Source organism: Ictalurus punctatus, chromosome 21, assembly GCF_001660625.3.
Source record: "Ictalurus punctatus breed USDA103 chromosome 21, Coco_2.0, whole genome shotgun sequence".
Classification (NCBI taxonomy): Eukaryota; Metazoa; Chordata; class Actinopteri; order Siluriformes; family Ictaluridae; genus Ictalurus; species Ictalurus punctatus.
In genome coordinates, this window is record NC_030436.2 from 7,154,996 (window position 1) to 7,173,161 (window position 18,166).

The window sequence follows — 18,166 nt, forward strand, 5'->3', positions numbered from 1 at the left end:
GAAAGATGCCAGTGCTGTTAGGGAACACCGTTGCCATGAAGGGGTGTACTTAGTCTGCAGCAATGTCTAGGTAGGTGTTATGTGTCAAAGTAACATCCAAATGAATGCCAGGACTGAAGGTTTCTCAGCAGAAAATTTTCCAGAACATCACATTGTCTCCACCGGTTTGCCGTCTTCCCATAGCGCATCCTGGTGCCATCTCGTCCCCAGGTAAGCGACACACACACCCAGCCTCCACATGATGTAAAAGAAAACGTGATTCATCAGACCAGGCCACCTTCTTCCACTGCTCCATGGTCCAGTTCTTATGTTCACGCTTTGGGTGGTAGACAGGGGATAGCATGGGGACTCTGACCAGTCTACAGCTACACAGTCGCTTACACAGCAAGCTGACACCTTTCCATCACTGCCTGTCACCGGTTCACCAGTTATCCTTTCTTGAATAGGTACTAACCACTACATACCAGGAACACCCCACATGACCTGCCGCTTCAGAGATGCTCTGACCGAGTCGTCCAGCCATCACATTTTGCCCATGTCAAAGTCGGTCAGATCCTTACGCTTGCCCATTTTTCCTCCTTCCAACACATCACCTACAAGAACTGACTGTTTACACACCTTCACACGTGCCACTGTAACAAGATAATCAATGTTATTCACTTCACCTGTCAGTGGTTTTAATGTTACGGCTGATCGATGTACACTGTAGTTACATTTACTGATTTGGAACATCTGCAAAGCAACTTAGTTCCCGTCATTGTTAATGCTACAGCCGCTATACATGGTCACGCCCACAGTTACTTATTCTCACTAAGTGACGTAATAAGACCAAAAATATGATGGTTCTTCAACATCCCTCATTCTTAGACTCTCATGGTGGAAAACTTTCCCACTGACATTGGAGACACCTTCCATACACATCCTTACAGAATACTTCACGATATTGGTTTTATATCAGAAAACCAGGAATGCCAGATGCACCCTTTATTACTGCATGCACTTGGAGGAGAGCTGTTCTTAAACCTAAAGTGAGCGATATTTATGATTTGTAGGTTAAATCGTGTTTGTACCAAATGCTGCACTATACAGGACAGAACGTTTTCATCGTCATAACCAGCACCGAGTAACACACTGGCCAAATAGAGATCTGCAGATTGTTGCGGAATCAGGTGCAGTGACTTCACACAACTAAGCCATGTCTATTTCTGATGGTCAGCTTTCTCCAAGTTCCCATCATGCTCTATCTATAGAGCCACAACGGTAACCTGAGTCCTGCGTTGGACTCAGAACGAGACCCCCGTGCCAAATTACACTCTACCAGCATTTATCATGTCTCTGAGGATCTGAGGTCTGATGATCCTATAGTCTATGAAACAGAAGTAGAGGAAATCTTTAATCTAAATGATCTTACTCTACAACGAAGGTGTGCGTACACTACTGTTACTATATGGCCCTCATTTATGAACCTTTCATTATTCATATTCCTATACAAATTCACATCAGATTTGCAAATGTTTTGGTTACACTGATTGTTCTATATACTCATGTGTTAATTGTGACAAATATCATTCAGCTGTAAATTAGCAAATACCATCAAAACCCCATAAAAGGCAAAGAGCTGAAAATGACAAAATGGCGACTAATCACATCATTGAAAGAGCACCTCATAATCACGGCATGTGATAAAGCTTCCAGCAATGCAGCTCAGCCACTGCAGCACATCAGCAATGATAGACAAGCACAATACTACCGTCGTTGCTTTCGTCAGAATTTTCTAGCTAGTCTTATTTGTCTTCAATTCTAAATTTTTTTCCAAGTCATTGAAATGTTAATTCCATATTTACATTAAATTCATGTGTGCTATTATATATATATATATATACACATACATATATAAAATGTGTGTACATGTATGTATATGTATATATAAGTGATTGAAAATTGAACATCTGTAATCTGTGTATATAACGGCAGTAACTCACCACTAATGATACGACTGGAAGCCGATCAGTCGAGGTTCGTGTTAGTGAGTCTACTTATACGTAAATTTACACAAACTCAGGAGGTCTCATAAAATATTAACTTTTCCAGACTAACAAGATTTTTATAAATACCCATTTTTTGTTTAAATGCTCCTAATGCTTTGCAAAGTAATCGGTTTGTATCCACTTTGATTAATCAGACCCAATATTTGCAAATTTATACAAACTCAGGAGCGCTAATTGGATACAATTTTTTTTCCAAACAGGATGTTCATAAATACCAGTTTTTTTTTGGGTGTGCCCTCCTAGATAAACGTTTATGAATACATTTCTTCATATCAAGTTTGATAAACAAATGGATAGATGGATGGATGTATTAATAAATGAACGAACAACTTCTCTTAACCAGAAATCTGAAAGAAACTTTTCTAACCTGTAGGTCGCCGATGCTGGAGCCTGTTTACTGGAAGCAGGAAAGACTTGGTGCAGGTAGTCACTCAACAACTTCTCATTCACAATACCTGAAAAAAAGAAAAAAAAAAGCACAAGTTAAGTGTAATCATGATGTTAATGCAATACACTACAGATGAACATGTTCATTTTTGCCAGCAAATTGCAGATACTCTTACCAGTGTTTTTTGTATTGGAACATTTCCAAAAGTTTACACTGATTTCTGCAAATGAGGCTTTGTCTAATTAAATATCCATCCATCCATTCTCCGTACCGATTATCCTACACATGGTCATGGGGAACCTGGAGCCTATCCCAAGGAATTCGGGGCACAAGGCGGGGAACTCCCTGGACGGGGACCCAACCCATCACAGCGCACGATCACACACACATACATTCACACACTACAGACTACAGACAATTTCAGAGATGTCAATCAGCCTACAATGCATGTTTATGGACTGGGGGAGGAAACTGGAGTACCCGGAGGAAACCCCCGAAGCATGCAAACTCCACGCACACAGGGCGGGGCAGGATTCAACCCCCCCAACCCTGGAGGTGCCCACCTTAAATATGCATACATTTACATAAATTAATCAAACCAAAACCCAGTTATTTGAAAAGCTGATGTGGGGTGTTAGCAAACTAAGCTCTAATGAAGAAATGCAGTAAATGCAGTAAAAATAGAAGCATTTCAGTTTTCACCTGATGGCGCATGGATACTAGAAAACACATGTAAAATAACCGGAACTACTTTTTTCTACTGTTTTGCTTCAGTGTGGGAAAATTGGAGAGAGGGGGGGGGGGGGGGGGGGGGGGATCTCCATAAGAAAAGCTTTGGTAAGACTTTATCTCATGTTTGTCTAATCCTGAGACTTTTACTGCTATCTTTTTGATTTTATATTATGTACTTGGTCATTTGAAAACATTTTTGACAGAATTTTTAATAATATTTGAATATAAGCGAGTTAAGACTTTAAGTCTTCTATTTCTACTTTTCTAGTTTTTTCCTCAATACTTAAAACTATTGCTCCTGGTAATCACACATACATTACAAATGTTTTGGACAACGATTAGGTTTAACGATCTTGTAGTATTCCTTTAACCACTGTCTACGTCTGGTCCTAATCTTTTTTTTATACTACTATGCCGTATCCATTGTGTTGAGTGTGATGTGATACATTTTCACTAGATAAACATAAATAAATAAATAAAAACGGATGCAAGTGTGATAAAATACTGTTACTATACAAAATATATCACTACATGATGATGAGTTCTCGCAATTATCCGAGTGAATCGTTCTTACCTGTGGCTTTGGGTTTGTCTGTATCTGATGCCAGGCGATAATTTCGTCGGGTCAGGGCTGTACCGCCCCCCTTTGAACTCATACTGCCACGTTAAAACGGACCTCAGTACTGAGGAAAATCAACACAAAACACCGGACACACAAACAGTGCAAAGTATTACACAAAATGTAATACTTACATAAGAAACTAAACAAGTGATAATAATTCAGCTACAGAGCAATCAGGCTATGTGATAAGAAAGTTTAACAATGCATGGTATTATGCATTTTGATGCAGATGAAGGACTGGAAATGACCTCAATTAAAAGTTCGGCAAGAATGCAGAACATTCTATTTTTAAAAAATTATTTAAAATTTTAAATAAAATCTGTATTTCTTGTACAGTTATTCCCAAACAAATGCCTTTTCATATTAACAACATTAGAAGATGAGTACAGACATTATATCTATGGATGTGTGTAATTTTAGCTGTTGTTATTATTTTCAACAATTAAAAATGATGTGCATTTTATTTATTCACCTGAACTACACTTTTAATACAATACCACCACACGGCACACATTCTTGAAAGCACAAAGCAGCTGGAACACATCAGCTAGTTTACATTATGCACAGTGTGTATAGCTATACTACAATATACCAGTCTTCTGACCAAAATGAATTATTCATTATTAACATTATCTTTAATTCAGCTTTCAGATCTTTTCGACGGGCTCTAAAGATCGTTTCACTGTGGTTTTATTGAAATTGCTGCTAGTCATCCGGATTAAATCTCACCTTAAACCCCAAAACATGTTTACAGCTTGTTTATGTTTCATTACCAAATCAGTATCAGCCAACACTCGCTTGTTATTGTCCCACCCGCATTCCGACACCTGCGCTATGACTGGATAGCGACATCCCGCCTTCTGCGCCCTGATTGGCTAGAGTCGCTGTACACGCTTCAGAATGGTAAGGAGTCCGAATTATTAGCCAATCACAGCGCAGGAGCGGGACTCCTTACAAAACGATTGGGAAAATAAGTCATACAGGCTCGAGTAGCAAAGCTTCAGTAATCCACACTGCGCGTTAGCTTAGCAGCGGCTAATGATGTAGCGCGATTGTGCAACAAATCGGATAATGCAGTGAATTGAATTCGGATGTGAGCAAATTAACCGACAAGAGAGACCTCGAGCTCGCGCGTGCATTATCAGTTCAGGAGGGGAGGAGGGGGGCTAAAATAATTTGACAGTGACAGCCGCAGAAGCTCTGCCCACTTACATTTAAATAAGAAAGCAGAAATAAAGACACGAACCGGGCTGAAATAACACTGAGTCTCCGTCTGAATTATCCGACACTGTTGTTATTTCTCCACAGTTCAATGCTGCGCTACCTGTTTCGGTTACAGGACTCCCCCCTCTTTGAATTTTGCCAAGAGTCGCTTTCACTGCTGGATAAACGAGTCAAACTACGGAGCGCCGACAGGGTCATATTACTGACGCGCTCAGAAATGCCGAATTTCCGAAACGCGTTTCTGATACTTGTGTGTTTCATGGGAAAATCCACCCTGAACAACTAATCTTATAATTAATATATCATCTTCAATACCTTCCAAGACGAATTCTGTAATGAAATTCTGAGTTGACTTTTTTTTTTGTTTAAGCTTGTTAAAGTCCTCATAAAATCAAAAGTGAAGGCTTTTAGTACGAATATGTTTTAAGATTATTTTAATGCATTAAGGTTATTTTAATGTATGGTTAGAGCCATATCTCCCTGCACCTCTCGCCTGGTGTCCCACTGACGCTAAGCAGGGAGACGTCCTGGGGAAAACTAAGGTTGCTGCTGGAGGTAGTATTAGTGAGGCCAGCAGAGGGCGCTCACCCTGTGGTCGGTGTGGGATTTAATTCCCCAGTATAGTCACGGGAACGCTATACAGCTCAACGATTTTGAATCAAAGTATTTGTCTCCCCTCTTCACGGTTGGATTTCTCATGAAAATTATGCTGAATGTTACTGGAAAATATTGGCTAGTGACCAGTGCTATTAAACACCATTGCAGCTGCACTAACAATGTCCTCTTGTGACGTCGGCACAGTAAGCAACCGCTAACTTCTCACAGGAATGACAAAAAATATAGCACCAACCAACAAATTAGCACCATTTTCACTAAAAACATCACAAATATTTCAATATACAGTCCCGTCCGAAACTAGGACAATTCATTGTTTTTGCTGTGGACTGAAGACATTTGGGTTTGAGATCAAAAGATGAATATGAGAAGAGCATTTAGAATTTTCAGCTTTTCTTTCCTGGTATTTATATGTAGATGGTGTGTCCTGTTAGATTGACTGTTCAAACAGTAACTAGCTCTGAAAATCTCCTCTTGGTTTTAGCCTTCAGTTTCAGCTGTGAAGACTGCATTTGTTGTTAAAAAGGATAAGCCAACATGAAGATCCGACAGCTGTTTATGGGAGAAAAGCAAGTCTGTAAACATATTTAATGTATTCCAGGGTGCAGTTCTCCTTTAACAGGAAACAGCTATTTAAAAGCATGACCTGAATCAATTGTTTACATCATGTTTTAGTTACACGGTAATAAAATATGAGATGAAAGGGGGTCCGCTGGAAAAATTCTCACATTGGGTAGAAGCCCCCAGCTGGACGTAAGGTAGAGAAATGTGAAGAACAAAAAACTAGTGGATAAAAATTAATCAAACCATGTGAATTTTACTGGTGTAAATTAGATCTCAGCTTGTGTGAAGACTGAATTTATTATTTTTATTTTTGCTTCGCTTTCATTTTCATTTCAGGTTTTACTTCCATCCATCCATCCATCCATCCATCCATCTTCTATACTGCTTAATCCTTTTCAGGGTCACGGGGAAACCTGGAGCCTATCCCAGGGAGTAGGTTTTACTTGTTTATGCAAAAGTTCAGGGACAACACTGAAAATAAACTGTAATTTAATCCATGGTTTCCGTAAAGGTGCCAATACTCTGAACACTAAAATATATTTTATTATCCTGTTTTCAAAACAGTCATTAAAAAACATTATGTTGAGTTAAAAACATTTGTTCAGGACAGATTCAGATGATGAAATGGATATTATAGTTAAAGAAAAATAGTAGTATATGTTTTAGGCTGTGATGGTTTGCTGAAATGACAGCTTTTTTTAATGCTATAAGTCTGCTTTCAGAAAAGCTGCTCTCTTGGACACTTTGTCAGCTCCATATTTCTCATGAAGCCTCTCAAACTCGAAAGAATCAGCTGAAAGAAGCATTTCGTCATCGTACCGAGTCCATATGGGGCCGTGGACTTCGGGATCATGTCCTTCAAGCAAATACGTCAGCGCCAGAGTGACATTGCCGCTGGCCTTTAACAGCGCCTTCATGACTTCAACCAGGTCTTTCTTAGATTTCTGCATCAACCTAACTACGTGTTGCTTTGTCTCTAATAGGCTCGGGGATAGCTGATCTTCCTCAGTGGGCTGGCTGAGCTCCTCCTGGGACTCCTGCTGAAAGAGGAACATGTGAGCGTTGGACGTTATGGGTAGAGCGGCACTGCTGGGACCCGGCTCATCGTCCTCTGGCTCCAGGGCACTGCTATGGCTTTGGGTAGCTGCTGCAGGCTCTTCTACGTCATTAGGATGCTCGGGATTCACTTCCTGTCCTCTTATAGCTCTTTCACGCGCTGCGATGATCTGAGACTCAGCTGTATCTGAGGCATTAATGGATGATGCCTGACTCAGAGGCTGGTCTTCTTGACCTCCATGGGTCTGAAAAAGAACCAAAAAATCGTTTTATGGGGCAAGATTAGTTTTTAAGATTAGTCTGCGTGCATCTCAGAAGTAGAAAATGCAAGGAAGTGTGGTTGAAATGAAAAAAAAAAATACAAAAAGAATTTGCAAGCTGTAATATCTGCAAAAGGAAGTGTTAGTAAGTACTGGCCTATTAGGGTGTCAATACATTTACACATGCCATAATTACTATTTTGTATTTCATCAAATAGAAGGTAACTATGCATTAACACTTGCAGGAGAATTTTTGTTAATAGTTTGTTTCCGAGGGGTGCCCAAACTTTTCTGTGAAACTGCAGATTTAGGAAAACTTGCATTATATTACAGAAACACACTTTTATTTTTTAAACAAAAGTAAAGGTTGTACCACTTGAGAGTCTTCAAATTCTCTGGCAGCTCTCGTGAGTATGCCGAGTTTCCTCCCAGATGTTGCACAGGGTTTGCGACTGTTTTTCTTCTCGCTCGGAGTCGACCGCTCATCATTTGGTCCTGAATTTTTTTTAAAGTATTTTTTTTAATTACGTGATAATGCAATACGAATACACCAAGAGGGTACAAATAAAAATAAAACAGTAAATCTGAGATTAAAGGAATACTCCAACATTTTTCAGCCTCCATCCATGACATGTATAGTAGTGTGTGTATCACCACAGCAACAACTGACATTTCACTTCACTGAGCAAAGAACAGAAATGTCTTAATCTAAACCGAGACAGACAGTCTTTCTATTTATGCAAATTGTTTAAATGCTTCCATGAATTTCTCAGGCTCATGTACAGACTAGAGAAAAAAATTAAAAATAAAACAGTGGCTCTGTTACATTGTGAGATTTCTCTCATGTCTTCAAGAGTCTTCTTCTGTGCTGTCGATTTATCGCTCACCACTGGGGATGAAAGAGAAATCGAATGTTCGCCTGTCTCTTTGTCACTTGCTACTGTGTTCAGTCCCCTCTGAAAGTATTGGAACAGCACGGCCAATTCTATTGTTTTCGCAATACATCGAAGACATTTGGGTTTGAGATCAAAAGATGAACGATGAATAACGACATATCAGAATTTCAGCTTTCGTTTCCTCATATTTACATCCAGATGTGTTAAACAACTTCAAACATGGCACCTTTTGTTTGAACCCAGCTATTTTTTTTCAACCTGTGAATGTCTACTTTTGGTTTGAGCATTCAGTTTCGCCTGAGAGGACTGCGTTTGTTGTTAAAAACCAACATGAAAACCAGAGAGCTGTCTATGGGAGAAAAGCAAGCCATTCTGAAGCTGAGAAAAGAGGGAAAATCAATTAGAGGATTGAGCATAGCCAATACAACAATTTGGGACATCCTGAAAAAGAAAGAACTCACTTGTTTACTAACAACCAGACAGGGACATATTTATTGATGATGTAAACTCATGATGGTAGCAGGAGAATGAATTCAGAAGTTTACAGAAACAATCTGTCTTCCAATTTACAGAGAAATGCATCCAAAGGAATCGGGGGAACTTTATCATGCAGCAAGACAATGATCCTGAACACACTGCAAACCCAACAAAGGACTTTATCAGGTTAGGGAAGTGGTTTTAGGTTTTAGACTGGCCAAGTCAATCACCAGACCTTAAACCAACTGAGCAGCATTTAACCTCCTGAAGAGGAGACTGAAAGGAGAAACACCCCAAAACAAACAATAACTGAAAGAGGCTGCGGTGAAAGCCTGGAAAAGCAGCACAACAGATGAAACCAAGAACTTGGTGATGTCACTGAGTCGCAAGCTTGACACAGTTATTGCAACCAAATATTAAGTGTTATTTACGTTAAAACTCTGTTCCATTACTTTCGCTCACCTAAAATTGGGTGGTCTGCTACAAAAGGTGCCACGTACTAGGAAATGAAGGCTGAAATTCTGATCTATAATCTCAAATTCATCTTCTGATCTCAAACCCAAACATGGTCAATGCATAGCAAAAGTGAAAGAATTGACCTCGCTGTTCCAATACTCTCGGAGAGGACTGTGCGTAGGGACAGACATCTTTTCAAATCTGTTTTTAGTCAGAGACTTTGAGAACGTTTTCTGCCTAGGATCTTAATGAAAATGTCAGAGTAAGGTATTACCGGACGATGTGTCCTCCGTTGGTGCGTCCGTGTCCATTCTGGCTCTTTTGGTTGAGACTTCGTGCTGCTCGCTGTCGGGCTGCTGTGCTTTCTCAGGCACTGACTCATCACAATCAGTCGGTTTCCTCACTTCATCAGGATCTTGAAGACTGCTGATTTCTTCAGGTGAAGCTTGGAGGTCTGGTGGTTGTTCTGTTGTTCCTCCCTCATGCTCATGGCTGATTTGTGTGGCCTCCGTATCAGAAGACAAATCTACCACCTCTTTCTTTTTGGGTGTCCTCTTTGGTGTAGGCTGCAAGATATTATCCTCAGAACAGGAGCTCTCTTTCAAAACTTTCTTTTTATTCTCAGGGGATTCCTGTTCCAGCTTGTGCTGCAGGTGCTTCAAAAACCGGTCCTTCATGGACTGCCAGCTATGACTGGTGATACGCTGGTGTTCCATTTGCTGCCAGATCCGGTTGCCTCTTGCTTCTTTTCGATGCTTGGCGATGTATTTCAAGATGGCCGTGTCATCGTCAAGAGAGTAACCCATGCGTCCATGCGTACTTTTCTGTTTCCGTGACGCGGCCCTCGTCTGGGGGGGCCGTAAATTGCTGAACCTGTAGTTTTCGATGTCTAACTGCTGGTTCTGTGCCACACAGTCATGGACATACTGAGTGGAGATGTAAAAATGGCTGGCACTTTCTACAGCAGCAGTGATGTCACCGGGATCTGCTAACAAAATGGCATTTGGCTCCTGTGTCCGACAGAGGACGCCTCCACCGTTCGATATTAAAGGCTGAAGCTGCACTTTGGTGGGACCAGGCCTTATAAAGAAGCGCATGGCTTCACCTTTAACATTCAGGAATAAGACTGATGATGTGGCAGAAGATTCCTTTTTAATAAGTGACATTGTTCTCTACCTTAAAAAATAAATAAATAAATAAATAAATAAATAAATAATTTTAAAAAAGAGGATTTTTAACTGTGATTAATAATGAAAGAATTTAAAATGATGAACATGTTTTTTTAAAATACAAAGAAAAAGTAATTAAGCTTTTTTTTTTCGTAACCATTATTTGAAATTGTGAGAACATGACAAAAAAAAGTTTGGTTAAATATTTGGTTAAAATTTTGGTTAAGTTAAATATGAACATGAAAAGTAACAGGAACTATTATTACACTGATATTATGGTACACCACAAAAAAAAATATAATGTGCATTAGAAAAATTTTATAAACTATGGTTAGAGCTATTTTTTTAAATCTAGCTAGTTAAACTAACTTGCTAATAGCTTCACTAACAAGCTATAAGTAGGTCAGTATCATCATTCAACATTATCAGTTATACATATAATCCAAACTAATCCTGCAGGAATGTCAAGTCAACCTTTTACAGCATCAGCTATTTCTGTTACTACAGAATTATGATATTTAAGCTAACAACACTCCATGCCGAGCTATTCATTTCCTCTGATTAGAAAATTAACCACTTCTAAAGTGCTTTAAAAAGTGAAATATTTCAATCCCTTTTTTGTTTTAATCTTGATTATTACAGCTTACAGCTCATGGAAAAATCCAGCATCTCAAAATATTCGAACAAAGATTTAATACAGAAATGTCGCCCTGAGACGAGCTCTAATCGGTTAATTAACTCAAAACACCTTTTCCGCGAAGTTCTAATTTTTTGAGATGCACCTGTATTTTAGGGTTAGTACAAGAAAAATGATCAGGAACGCGATGGATGGCGATGTGTGCTACAGAGTTAAATCCTGACATTACTCTATTTTAACTTTAACTGTGGAAAAAGGGGGGGGGGACCTGAAATCAGAAGGTTGTAATTACCATAATTCAGACATGACACAAAATACGACATTTAAATAACGTCACGCCGATGAATTCTTGAATCTGATTGGTCAGGGGGTGTTGATTGGTTTTCTCTAACAGCAACTCTGACAGGAAATCCCACTCTAATTCAAATCACAGGTTTATATTAATGCATATTGTTTCTGCAGTAAAAAGATTAAGCCAATACAAATAAAAAAAACTCCTTTTTTTTTTTGTATTGTTGGAATTAGTCTGTGGTGTAAGCGCTTTATAACAGTACATCTGTAACTTTAAGTCTTTTTAAACAGGAGTGTCTTCAGGACAGGGGAAGATGTTTACGCTTTCTGGTTTCTGTGTAACATGATGTGTAACTGTGTGTTTATTTGTTTTTGTTGTTTGTCGTATTAACATCAAGAAAAAGGAAAAAAAAGAAACCCAGTGAGAGAATGTGTTTATAGCTGCTATAATGTAAGCGATAACAAGAACAATAAACTGTTAAACAACGACGCTTCGTTCGTTGATAAATAAAAAAGAATGTGTAATAATTGGTAAGCTTCTGTGGTATAAGAGAAATAAAACAGTTCATGACATGCTGTTGTTGGAAAATAATCTTCCGTTTGATTAAATAAAAACCCTCTTGTTGATTATTTTCCTAAATCGGCACACACACAAGTTTTTGTTTGTTTGTTTTTTGCTCTTACATAATGTCACCTATTAGTGGAAAATGTTAGTTTATATGCAGATATTGTGATGTAGTGAAAGCCGTGGTGCACTTTCTCATGTTTTCACCTCAGTAATGTATTAGCATTAAGCTAGCTCAACATGGCCAGGTGTGGAAATAACTGTTAATTCACTCGTCACGTGATCAGCTTAACGTACGACAACGAATATTGCAAAATATAAACCTGTACATAAAAGCCAAACTTTGGCTGAGGGCATTAATATTGGGCTCAAACCTTAGGATGTAGAGCTAGGCAGCTAAGCTAAGTATAAATGAGTAAATATAAAATAGCCCATAAAACAGTTGACTACGACATTCGCTGCTAATATCAAATTAAAGAACTAGCTTCTAGCTAGAAAGTTTGAATCCACACAGTAGCCGCGGTTTGTATATTATCTAAATAACCTTACCTTTGTTTATATGTCAGAGTCTGGGGAACCGTGTGTGGTGAGGTGTGAATCAAGAAACGAAACACAACGCTGATTTTATACAGGACTTTTTTTTTTTTAATCACATTATCAACCCTCATTCGCGCATAATAGTAGGTACAGATAATTTATACATACACATGTATATCTCATAGTGTACATATAAAAACAGTGGACTGAGTTATATACTTACAAGATTATATACATTAATATTGTGGACAATGGCATTTTGCGAATGGAGACGCTTATTGTGCCATGATGGGGTTGGGTGTGAGGTTGATTACTGAGACTTAGCTTCATTCTTCCAGACCTCGAACTTTTAGCGGGAAAAGTTGATGAACACGTAATAAATAGATAAATAAATAAATAAACTTGCGAATGAGAGATATATTATTAATAATTTTCCAAATGAAATGCCTTTTTAGCGTACTTAATAGAGCCGTAGTATGAGACCTTGTTACCACAGTTACAAAAGGTGACGTTGATGTTGCCATACCGTTTAGTACGGAAGTATGTATTTGGGGGCGGGGCAGATTTGTGGAACTGTAATGCCGAGGTTTAGCGACTAGATGGCGAACAATTTTTTTTTCAGTTTTATTTTCCCGGGCTAGTTTTGTTTCTGATTTCAGTCTGATTAATAAATTGTTATAATAATAATAATTACATAATAATTTAATAATATTATATTAAATTCTTAATAAATTATAAGCTCACAGTCCTCTGGCTTATTAAAATAATACTCAAGTGTATTGTATTGTAGTGTAGTGTAGTGTAGTGTAGTGTATTTGACCACAGTATTAATAAAGCAGGACTGGTGTGGTGTTATACAATCGAAAATAAACTCTGATGATTTTTTTTTATTCCAATATATCCAAAAAAGGGGAGAAAACTTTTAAATAAATAAATATATAAATAACCAAAACAGCTCTGAAGCGTAAAGGCATGGCCTCCTCAAGACCTGTGAAGGTGGACTGTGGTATCTGGCACCAAGACATTAGCAGCAGAATTTAGCATCATAATTTGGTCTCTCAGATCCTTGCCCATTTTTCCTGCTTGTGATACACATCAACTTTGAGAACTCTGAGTTCTTTGAGAACTTTGAGTTCACTTGCTGCCTAAAATATCCCACCACATGACGGGTGCCATTGTAACGAGATAATCAATGGTATTCACAGTGTATGTACAATTAGATGTGCTCTAAACTAAGGATTCATCCATCCTGTGTACTGCTTATCCTTACTGGGTCACAGGGAACCTGGAGGCATGGGGTGGCACAAGGCGAGAGACAATCTGGATATATTGGTATTATATTGGTGCTCATCCATTGCAGGGCACATTCACACACCCATTCATACACTACAGACACCTTTGACATGCATGTCTCTGGACTGGGGAGGAAACCCGAATCCGCAGAGGGAACCCCAGAAGCACGGGGAGAACTTGTAAGCCCTGCACATACAGGGCCATGGCGGGAATCGAACCCTCAACCCTGGAGGTGTGAGGCAAACGCGCTAACCACTAAGTCAATAGTATGCAAATGAAGACAAAGCTGTAGATTAGCAACCGCATATAACAGTTGAAATCCTATTTTAATATAATTAATTTGGCCCTGATGAGATCAGAAATATTTCAGCTTTTACTCGCACAGGTTCCTTTAACTTTCCACATTCGGATAATAATTTTATGCAACGGCATCAAGGCAGCTGTTTAAGACCTTCTTTATTTCTAGGCTGCATTCTTAAAACCCAGCAGAGTCAATTAATCAATGTAATTCACAGCCTCGTTCCAAATATTCACACTGGGGTTTTGATTACGAGCCTGCAATAACACCACGCTTTCAGCCTCACCAACTTCACAGAGTGCTTTTTCTATACAAAACATAACAGTCCAGGGCCAAGTCCTCCAGCTGGACTAGCGATCATGTCTGGACTCTGAACCGTTTCAGTCACAGTGCAGACAAAGTTGGCCATTATATGGGCTTGTTGATGTTGGCCGTGTTCTCACTGGGCCTGTGTTAGACCGACAGAGAATGGCACAGTGACACTGAAGTCATAGTAGCAATAGGTGACATGTTTCTGTTGGAAATCAATGTAGCACTCAGTGATCTTCATAAATCAGAGCGTGGCTTGCACGAGCATGAATTAAATTAAACAGTTCAGAGATAATCTATGATTAATGTTCAACTTAATGTTAAACATAGCTTAAGCAATCATGACCTCTGATAAAAAGCATAACCGGCCATGATGGATACACGAGTGTAAAAATCATTCAAGAAAACAATGCTATTCTTGGGAAGAAAATACTATACAGCTTAAGGAGCTCTTTACTTCTCACAAACGATTTAATATATGCTGCTATTTCAGAAACTACCTCAGCTCAAGACTGAAATTAAAATTTGTTTTTAAAGTAATGGAGCAATCTTGATTTACCATAACACTAAAACCAGGATTAAATTATCCTCATTATTCCTCCCCTCCCCCATTTTCTCCTCAGTTTGGTCTTGCTAAGCCATACCTACTACCCAACTCTCCCTATCATATAAAAGCTACTAACCAGGGAGGGTGGGGCTTCCTCCAAGACACGTGAAACCACCCTCACATCTTTTCAAGCAGTGTAACACAATAGGAGGAAAACTCTATCTGCCCTCTTTCACATACATGAACTCACAGACCCCCACGATTGGCTAGTGCCACGGTGATTGACAGTGGAGAGTATGCCCCTCCCACCAAGAGAGCACGGTCAATTTTGTTCTTTTGATTCTTGTCCCGTTTGCCTCACACCGCCAGAGTTGAGGGTGTGATTCCCGCCATTGCCCTGTGTATGCAGAGTTTGCATGTTCTCCCCGTGCTGCGGGGGTTTTCTCTGGGTACTCCGGTTTCCTCCCCCAGTCCAAAGACATGCATGGTGTGCTGATTGGCGTGTCCAAAGTGTCTGTAGTGTATGAATGAGTGTGTGAGTGTGTATGTGAGTGTGCCCTGCGATGGATTGGCACCCTGTCCAGGGTGTACCCCGCCTTGTGCCACCCCATGCCCCCTGGGATAGGCTCCAGGTTCCCTGCAACCCAGTAGGATAAGTGGTATAGAAAATGGATGGATGGATGGATTCCTGTCCAGAGATGGCTGTGGCATTGTCGGGAATCTAACTAAATCTAGATCTCAAGTTTAAAAATGAATAGAATCATTTTTGATTGAATTCAGCTTAAAGCTTCAGTTTTGTTGGTGCATCCCAGCCAACCATTACAAGTTATTAACCAACACCGGTCACCCGATTGCTGTATTTCTAAACATTTACACAGGCTTTAAGCAAAAACTCTTTTTAGACCCCAACGTCATTCCCATAACTTACCAACTCACTATTTCATTTCAACAATATTTCTACCTAATTTCACTTGGAACCATTCCTTTCAGTGTATGTACAAATGTTCCTATTGTTTTATTCAGCATACTGTATAATAATAATGGTATTAAGCTTGAGTTTCTTAAAAAAGTGTCTTTAGTACTTTAAGGAACCAACATAAGGTTTTAAGAGCGATGCCAGGAGAACCTTTTCCCGTCCCGCAAATAAATGTATAGGGTTCACTTTAACCTGTTAGGGGACAATACCTTAAAGACCCAATTCACTACTCTGAAGAACCTATAATGACACAACAGAACTTCTTTAAGCTCCAAAGAACCATATAGCTCAACTCAAGAACCCTATACAATGAAAAATGGTTCTTGACAAGAAGAAGCTTCTTTGCAGAACACGATGCTGTGACGAACCACTGAAGAACCTTCATATTTAAGAGTGTATATCAGTAATTACCGTAGCATTTTCTAAGTAAAAGTTCTTAAGTTTCCTCCAATCCACGTTCCTCTACAGAAATCATCATAGCAGCACCACAAATACATACCAGTGAGCACATCATTTCCTGTAATCAGGATTCTTGTCACAACAAAATCCAGATCCTTTCAAAAAGTTTTTTAGATTCATCTCTTATACAGACTTTCTATATACAAGATTTTTTTCTGTTTCTTAAGAAAGGACAAAGACATAACACAGTGTGCTGTTATAGGAAAATAATCAATGACAGAGTGATATGATGTGGCCTGATGTGAGGTTCAGGGTGGTTACTGTTACCTCCCCATCCTGAAGTTGATTATTTTCCAATAACAGCACATCCCATGCCATGATTTATACTTTATATACAATAATTTGGCAACAATTCTTTATTTATTAAAGAATAATGAAGTCACACTTTTCATTCATGTGTTGTTACATGTAATATTGTGGACCATCTGCTAAACATTAAAGAGTAAAAAGAGTCATCTCCTTACTTTCTCTTGAAGTTAATGAGATCAAAAACAAAAAAAAACACAGCTTGTTAACAATAAACCTCAAAACACAACGTCCTCGGATTTTCCCATGACAGAAATAAAAGGTAAAGTGGATTAAATCCCTGTGTAATAACGTATAACGTATGCGAACGAGGGCATTAATATAAACTTTGCAGCCGGAACTGTTGTCAGAGCTGCTGTTCTAGAAAACTAATCAACCCCTCATGACCAATCAGATTCAACAATTCAACAGTGATGTGGTATATAATAAGTCTTGCTTGTTAAATTCTGCACCAAATAAACATTTTATCAAACCTAAAACTCCCATGACCTCACATCCCCTCGTAGAAAATTCACATTTAACTTTTACTTCAAGTTATTACAATTAAATTCATGCATTCTCTTTGTACCATGCGCTCTGCCTAAAATAGCCTTTTGCAATCATTCCTCGTTATCGTTTTCCGCCCCAAAAGCATTTTTTGATGATGATGATAAAATGGGCACGGAATGTATGAAAATAGCTGGGATATTTACAGGGCTTGTGTAAACACTCGAGTTATTGCTCGCAGTTCAGCTTTTCCTCAAATAGAAATGTGGTCGAAGGAAGCATCGAGGCTTTGCTTAATGTTCATGGCCAACTGCTGTGAAATCACAAATTCTTCTGTCTTAATGTCTTTATGGGCTGGTAGTAAAAATGCAACACTCGGCCAAACAACACACACTGAGAACGAAGCATTACTGATTTAACCCTTTGATCAAACTGCACACTTTTTCCTTCTCAAACTTGGGTCTGTACAGGGTGTGCATTTGACGTTTCAGTTTATTAAATGTAAAATGTATGTCTTTGTGTATGTACATAGTTTTCTGTAAAAAAAAAAAAAAAAAAAAAAAAAAAAAAATTAATAGTTAATAATGGGGGCAATTTTCTTCTTTTTAAGTCTCTCAGGTGATTTAATCCACAAGCTTGTTCTATTGTCTATAATCCCTGATGCAAAGTTAATGTGATCAGTGTAATCTCATGATGTAAAGCATTATAATAATACAAGGTGTCCTAAAAGTCTCCATACATATCTTTCACACTTAATTTATATATATATATATATATATATATATATATATATATATATATATATATATGGGGGCACAAGGCGGGGGACACACTGGACGAGGTGCCAACCCATTGCAGGGCACAATCATATACATATTCACACACTACGGAGACTTTTTGGACATGCCAATCAGCCTACAATGCATGTCTTTGGACTGGGGGAGGAAACCTGATG

General features: G+C 38.8%; 2 protein-coding genes across 5 annotated transcripts in view; both read right to left on the reverse strand.

Moving 5' to 3' along the window:
• LOC108254904 (E3 ubiquitin-protein ligase RNF123) overlaps positions 1-5,373 on the reverse strand; it is a 150,255-nt gene extending 144,882 nt beyond the window's left edge. The window contains exons 1-3 of one of the 4 annotated variants that reach the window (XM_053673946.1): positions 5,115-5,373; positions 3,743-3,851; positions 2,416-2,503 (exon numbers count right to left, since the gene is read on the reverse strand). In XM_053673946.1, the coding sequence (XP_053529921.1) occupies positions 2,416-2,503; positions 3,743-3,824 (170 nt within the window). In that variant the 5' untranslated portion in view covers positions 3,825-3,851; positions 5,115-5,373. Of the gene's footprint in view, positions 1-2,415; positions 2,504-3,742; positions 3,852-4,519; positions 4,967-5,002 lie in introns of those variants that run through there. The other 3 variants (XM_053673945.1, XM_053673944.1, XM_053673947.1) reach the window with 3 other exon arrangements.
• A 1,292-nt stretch (positions 5,374-6,665) lies between these two features.
• terf2ip (telomeric repeat binding factor 2, interacting protein) lies at positions 6,666-12,626 on the reverse strand. The gene is made up of 4 exons (XM_017450343.3): positions 12,550-12,626; positions 9,613-10,514; positions 7,883-8,004; positions 6,666-7,494 (listed from the first exon to the last, which is right to left on the reverse strand). The coding sequence occupies exons 2-4, from the start codon at positions 10,502-10,504 to the stop codon at positions 6,898-6,900; spliced, it is 1,611 nt and encodes a 536-aa protein (XP_017305832.1). The 5' UTR covers positions 10,505-10,514; positions 12,550-12,626; the 3' UTR covers positions 6,666-6,897.
• Positions 12,627-18,166: the final 5,540 nt, after the last annotated feature.

What these genes read in the sequence shown, in the direction of transcription:
- terf2ip (XM_017450343.3), bottom strand. Translation starts at nt 10,504, where the DNA reads ATGTCACTTATTAAAAAGGAATCTTCTGCCACATCATCAGTCTTATTC. An exon ending in AACGGAGGACACATCGTCCG is followed by an intron (nt 8,005 to 9,612) that starts GTAATACCTTAC and finishes AAAAAAATTCAG; the next exon opens with GACCAAATGATGAGCGGTCG. An exon ending in AATTTGAAGACTCTCAAGTG is followed by an intron (nt 7,495 to 7,882) that starts GTACAACCTTTA and finishes GTTCTTTTTCAG; the next exon opens with ACCCATGGAGGTCAAGAAGA.